Here is a 7,183-nt window from a genome sequence, read left to right on the forward strand (position 1 = left end):
CTGATGCAGCCCTCAAACAAAACCAGTCATACACGTTATTGTCCTTCAGTTTTCACTGTACTTTCATCTTAGAGTTTATGTAAGATGCAGTATTTATACTGTCGGGGTTCGTAGTTATGAAAAACCTTCTTAAAAAACATTAAATTTTCAAATAGCAATGTCCAAGCTTGGAGATGTTTTGGAAAGCTAAATATACCCTGAAAGTTTTGTAAAAGTCAGAAAATGTTGTTTCACAAACCTGTATAACAACACATGATGTGTTTAAGGACCGTTGGAAATTTGAAAATCCAAAAATCACTTCTGTTGATGATAAATGGTGTCTTTTTGGTGAGTTGTAAAGAAAACATTTTTTTGAATTACCAAAAAATTGTTATTTAAAAATCACATTTTTTTTTTTTAAAGAAAAAGGCTTTTAAAAAAAAGAAGAAAACATGCCTTCCAAATCTTAATTTAAAAAAGGTCATTTTTTCGTTACAACTTGTTGACATTTTAAGAGAAAAAAGAATAACTGCCAAAATGTATTTTTTTTTAAGAAAACATACCTTTAACCATAACTTTTTAAAGAAAAAAAGACTAAAGTTTTTCCTTTTAAAAAGATCAGAAAAATTTTAAAGAAAATTTTAAAAACATGATAAAGAGTATTGCGGGTCATTTTTGATAATTAATGTTCTTTAAAATTTGCCTTGCCTATATATATTTTTTTTTATAATTTTCTTCACAGGAGTTTGGCTGTTAGGCTGATCTTGTGCACACTAGATCTTATGTGTACAAGATAACTTGTTCCCAAAAGATAAAAAACTTCTAACTTTCTACATGATAATAAATTGTGCACACAAAGTAAATAAAATATCACCTTTCAGGACTTTAGAGACTCTAAAACTGAGCAGCTCTGTGTAATAAGTGATGGGTGATAAATTCGTGTACTAACTGACCATAAATCAGCCTCTGTTAAAAACGTTGAGCTGCTTGTGCGGAGCGGTGAGATGCATACGAGCTCAGCTGCTCTGACTTGAAGCGCTCAGTTTGCAGCGAGGACGAGGTGTTTTTGGGAACAGCGGCTGGACGGTCTGCTCAGGTTATGCAGTTATGAGATCTCAGCAGTTAAAAAACCTCCGGTCAAAGTCCTGCTGTGTTAACGTCCAGCACTGAGTGAGCGGCTGATGATTGTTTCACTGCCGGCAAACAGCTTCTCAGACGAGCAAGTAAGTTTCTGTAAAATGTAAACGTGACGTCGATCGATGTGCATTCAGGTGTGATGTGTGTTGGTTTTGTGTTGCAGCGTATCATGATGTCGCGGCACACACACTCGAAAAGAATCGAGGGGCTGGACAAGAATGTGTGGTAGGTGAAACAAAACATTCAGGTCTTTGTTTTGCTCAGCAGGAGAGGAGCGCTCCTCACAGGCCTCTGATCGGGTTTTAACATCTTTATTATGACATGAAAAACAGCCGGATTTCTGTTTGACCAGAGCAAAGTAAGTCTGGTTAACGAGGCGTGAAGCACAGCGACTGTATATGCTTTATGCTCTTTCATTTTAAATTTTATTCATGTCTTTACAAAATGTTTAATATATTTTACACTAGTGATACTCACTTTACAAACTGCGGGCCAAATCTGGACCCCAGAGGGTGCCAGGTGGCCCCCCAACCATTTTCAAATTATTAAAAAAAAATAAAGTGTTTTACACTGTGAATTGTTTTTGTACTTTTAGTACATATAAGGCGTCAGAGTGCATAAAGAAAGGAAAAAGAGCTTGTTGATCAAAAAAAGTGCCAGTGGAGGATCCCCCACACCCCCGACAGAGGTCCTCACTAAGACCCTAATGTCCTAAAATCCAAAAAATGTCCTAAAATCAGAGACATGTCTGTCAATCCTGCAAACGTCCAAAAATCTTAAAATTGTCCTTAAATCCTAGAAGTGTGCCAAAATCCAGGAAACATCCTAAAAGCTTAGAAATTCTCAAAAATCTGACAACCTTCCTAAAATCCAAGAAATGCAGTACCATCCGAGAAAAGTCCTTAATTCCCATAAATGTCCTAAAATCCTGAACATTTCCAAAAACTGGAGAAACTTTTTTAAAATCCCAGAAATGTCCTGAAATCATCGAAACTGTTGCGACTGGCCTCCTGTCATTTTGCCTTCGAGCGAAGCAAGTTGAGTATTCCTTCTTAACATTTTCCATTTTCGTTTTTTTGTAGTGCGAGACTTCAGTTTAACAGATATCCTGTGGCTGTTTGAATAAAAATGTGTCCTTTAGTGACAGAGACATTCTGGTCTGTCCAGTGATGTCTTGTTTCATTGCTGACTCAGGGTGGCGTTTACGTCGGTGGCGGCGGACCCCTCCATCGTAAACCTGGGCCAAGGTTTTCCAGACATCCCTCCACCTGCTTACGTTAAAGAAGCTCTCGCAGAAGCTGCATCGGTGGACAGGATGAACCAGTACACCCGAGGCTTCGTAAGAAACTAACACCTTAACGTTTCGCGTGAATCCGTTTGTAAAGAAAAAGTGCTGCTGAGGGACTGGAGATAGAGATGAAAACTTTTTATTTAACCTCTGCAGACCCTTCACTCTGTAATTTTGGGCATTAATAAGCAGCGCAGTGACACGTGACCTTACGTGGAACTGAAATGCATCATTAACCGACTGAAGTTCAACTCATCAAATTTTATAACGTAGAGCTGAACATTCGAATGCTGCGCAGCTTTTATTTTTGCATGTTTTTCAGTCCTCTCTAAAGGTGGTATTTCTGCAGAGTGTCAGATAACGATGAGTTCACACTCATATTATGAGCGTTGGATCCAATGGTGGCTGCGTGGACTTGTTTACGACTCGTGTGATCCAAACGTGTCCGATAACTCCCGAGCAAAAGGTCAAAATTTATCAAAAAAATGATTTCCAGAATCATTTCATATATTTTTATCTCATGAAATTTCTGCATCGGTTCATATTCTCACCACAGTCACAAAAGTTATTAACGGGGCGGGCTGATAGCAACCAAACCATCTAACGCCATAAATGACGCTTATAACATTACATAAAGAGAGGATTTTAAAACATTTGGAGTGATGATAACATCAGAAAATATAACGAAAGACAATCGAGCTCCATCTGAAAACCACAGTAGAAGCTTCACATGTTAAAAAAAACCAACATTTGGTTCAACCCCATCAGAATAAATGATAAACTGTAATTTTGTGAAGAAATGTACCGTATGTGTTACCAGCTGGTGAAAATTATTGACCCAAATTTCACAATCTGATTAAAAAACAAGTTGATTATTTAGTTGTTGGCTGATTATTCCCTCTAACTTTGCTGTGCAGACAGAATAAACTGTTGTTGGTTATTGTCATTTTCTCAGCTACCAACTAAAGTCAAAGTTAGCTAAAACAATTTATAATTCACATTGACTGAGATATTTGCTCTTTACTGTCGTTTTTATGACTTATGTCTTGCGTTGGTTTGTCAGGGTCATCCGACTTTGGTGAAGGCTCTCTCTCAGGTTTACGGGAAGGTCTGCGGGCGCCAGATTGATCCCTTTAAAGAAATCCTGGTCACGGTGGGAGGTTACGGTTCCTTATTCAGCACCATGCAGGGACTGGTGGAGGACGGGGACGAGGTGAAGACATTTCTCTTTCTCACACAGAGTTGTTTTTATGCAAACACACATATACTTTAAGAAACATGCTCCCCAATGCTAGAAACATGTTAAAATCCTCAAAACGTCCTAAATCCTAGAAAAATCCCAAAATCTGAGAAATGTCCTGAAATCCTAGAATTGTCCTAAAATCTCAGAAATGTCCTAAAATCCGTAAAACATCCAAAATCCTAGAAATGTCCTTAAATATCAGAAACAACCTAAGATCCTAGAAACGTCCTAAAATCATTGAAACGTCCAAAATCCTACAAATGTGCTTAAATCTTAGAAACATCATTGAACTATACACAATCCTTGAAATGTCCATAAATCCTACATATGTGCCTAAATCCTATAGACATCCTAAAATCCTATAAACTTCCAAAATCCATTGTCCTGAAATCCTAGAAATGTCCTAAAGTTCTTGAAACATCTTAAAATCCTTGAAACGTCCAAAATACTAGAAATGTGTCAAAATCCTTGAAATATCCTAAAATCCTAAAAGTGGCCAGAAATCCTAGGAATGTCCTAAATAAAAGTAGAATGTCCAAAAATCCTTGAAACGACCTTAAATCTTAAAAATGTCCAAAAAATCCTGTAGATGTCCTCAAATCTGAGAAATGTCCTAAAATCCCAGAAACAGGTTTGGAGCTGCTGCGACTGGCCCCTGGTCTCTTTTCATTTCGTAAAATTGGCCCCAAAGCAGAGCGAGTGGAGGCCCCTGCTGTACGTTGTATTTATTGTGTAACGTTTCTTTCTCCAGGTCATCATCATCGAACCTTTCTTCGATTGTTACGTCCCGATGGTGCGAATGGCCGGAGCCAAACCTGTGCTGATACCGTTACGCCTCGTGAGTTAATCCCACTAAAATCTCGTCACGTAAATTCAGTATCTACTTTACCCGCTGCACGTCTCGAGGACGTTTGTAGGTTTGACACAAAATGTCTTCTGTAATGTTTTAGAAGTCTGGAAAGAAGACAATCACGAGTGCAGACTGGTATCTGGACCCAGATGAGCTTTCCAGTAAATTCAACTCGAAGACAAAAGCCATCATCATCAACACCCCCAACAATCCTATCGGGAAGGTGAGCGTACATCCCAGCCGTCACTCGTCGTGTCTCAGAGACGGGAACGCTCGCTGACAGTGAAAATCGGGCGCTTTGAGTGATTCCTGTCGTCTTCCTGCAGGTTTTCACCCGAGCGGAGCTGCAGATGATCGCTGACCTCTGTATCAAACACGACACTCTGTGCTTCAGCGACGAGGTTTACGAGTGGCTCGTCTACAGAGGACACCAACATATCAAAATCGGTGCGTTTTCAGCTCGACAGAAATGTTTGACAGGAATGTAATCCGAGCCGATCGCTGTCAGCCGCCTGATAATAGAAGCTCGTCCATTCTTAGCACAGCTTTCTGCGTGCGTGCACTGATGTATATTACTTCTTGAATTACATGCATCACATTGTTTTTCACTTGAAACTGTGTTTTTTTTTAACACCATTTGGTGTTAAAGGATAATTTTGGCATTTTCTAACCTGGACTTTGTTTTCATGTGTTAATGTGTCTAAGAAAGAGATGTAGTAGTAGTAGTAGTAGTAGTAGTAGTAGTAGTAGTGCAGTATTGAGTGAGAGGGGCTGCAACATTTTCAAGGTTTCACAATATTATTTTAGCTGACTTCAATTTATTTGCGTACCAAATTTTGGATTTTAATTTGCCTCTATGGCGGCCATAACGAAGGCTGGAGGCATCATATTTTCGCGTTGAGCGTCCCGCCATCTGTCCAGTCCATTTTTGTTAACACGATATCTCAAGGACACCTTGAGACGACCTTGTCTGTTTCATTCCTGTTGAACGCGATATGTCAACAACACCTTGAGGGAATTTCACCAGATTTGGCACAAACGTTCACTTGGACTCAAGATGAATTTACTACAATCTGATGGTCAAAGGTCAAGGTTATGGTGACCTCATAAAACATGTTTTTGGCTATAACTCGAGAATTCATACGCTCAAATTTCACACGAATGTCTATTAGGATGTAATGATGAAGTTTATATGCAAATCTGCAAAAACGCGTTTCTGGACGTTACTCAGCGTCAAAGCCCAGAAACAGAGGGGCGACATTCTCAGGTCAGACACTGAATTGGTGACGCTGACCTTGAAGCTTGCTGTTTGTAGACATCGTCTGTGGAAGAAACTATAAGTCATGGCGGTAATTCAAGTATTTTTCAGTTTCAATGTCCCAAAATGTTGATGTAGTTTTCTTTTTTTTGTAGCCACTCTTCCTGGAATGTGGGACAGAACAATCACTATCGGCAGCGCCGGGAAAACATTCAGTGTCACCGGATGGAAGGTAACACATCTGTCGATTCGGAGCGAAATTTTTAATATTCAGCAATCAGTTCTTGCTCATCATGCCGTTTAAATTTGTGTCTCCCAGCTTGGTTGGTCTATAGGACCCGAACACTTGATAAAGCATCTTCAGACCGTCATGCAGAACACTCTGTACACCTGCCCGACACCTTTACAGGCAAGTTTGCACAGCTCCTAAATATTTCCCTTGAAATCCATAAAAAAAGCAGAGTGATTTTATTTTATTTTATTTTTTTTAATTTTATTTCATTTTGTTTTATTATATTTTGTTTTGTTTTGTTTTGTTTTGTTTTAAGATTTTTGATGTTTATTGAAAAGGATAAAAGCCTGTTAATGAACATCAACATCAAACACAAATGTAAAAATACCAGAGTTATCAGGACTGCTGATTTACATCTGGAGTCTAAAGACAGTAAGATAAAAGGAAAATAAACAAGAAAAAAAAGCAACAATTCATTGAGAGGACAAAAGTGCAGTAACAGTAGCAATGTCAACTGTACGGCATAAAGTGCGCGATATCAAATGTATGGTGCAAAGTTCCTCATCTAAGTGCAAAGTGCAAAATTCAACACGCGTTTGTTGTGCGCATGTATCACTGCATAAAAGGACAAAAAGCTATATTACAGATACAGTGTATAAGGAGAACCCAGATAAATTGATCCTCTCTTATTGTATTTTTTAATTTATTTTAATTTATTTTATTTTATCATTGTCTTTTTTGTCCGAAACATCTCTCCGTCTGTTTGTCTCCAGGAGGCTGTGGCTCAAGGTTTGCTGCATAACTTTGCGATGATGGATCAGCCCGAGTGCTACTTCTCCTCGCTGGCCGCAGAGCTCGAGGGGAAGAGGGACCGCCTGGCCGCCATCCTGCAGGAGGCCGGAATGACTCCCGTCATCCCGGAGGGAGGCTACTTCATGCTCGTGGATGTGACGTCTCTCAGTGAGTTACTCCACACTAAAACTAACGTCGCTCACAAGTTTTCACCAAAAGTTTGAACCAAAACTCACACTGAGGCATCTTTTTATTACTGTACTCCACGTTTGTGGGTTAGCGTGCCTGAAGGCCTGCAGAGGGGGTTAATATTTTAAAAGCAAACTCAAGATTTTGGTCTGGCTTTTAATTGAACTTTACCTATTTATTTATTTATTTATTTATTTATTTATTTAGTCTTTATT

The 7,183-nt window shown here is 39.0% G+C and overlaps 1 protein-coding gene across 1 annotated transcript; it reads left to right on the forward strand.

Annotated features, from left to right (window-relative positions):
• Positions 1–1,226: 1,226 nt before the first annotated feature.
• LOC121937997 (kynurenine--oxoglutarate transaminase 3-like) lies at positions 1,227–6,947 on the forward strand (the record flags this gene model as incomplete). Its single annotated transcript, XM_042481288.1, has 9 exons — positions 1,227–1,341; positions 2,311–2,455; positions 3,468–3,617; positions 4,399–4,485; positions 4,598–4,720; positions 4,824–4,944; positions 5,911–5,987; positions 6,075–6,164; positions 6,761–6,947. Coding segments are annotated over exons 1-9 (1,066 nt in total), but the record flags the coding sequence as incomplete, so codon positions are not given.
• Between the last annotated feature and the right edge of the window lie 236 nt (positions 6,948–7,183).

Source organism: Plectropomus leopardus, unplaced genomic scaffold, assembly GCF_008729295.1.
Source record: "Plectropomus leopardus isolate mb unplaced genomic scaffold, YSFRI_Pleo_2.0 unplaced_scaffold28136, whole genome shotgun sequence".
Taxonomy (NCBI): Eukaryota; Metazoa; Chordata; class Actinopteri; order Perciformes; family Serranidae; genus Plectropomus; species Plectropomus leopardus.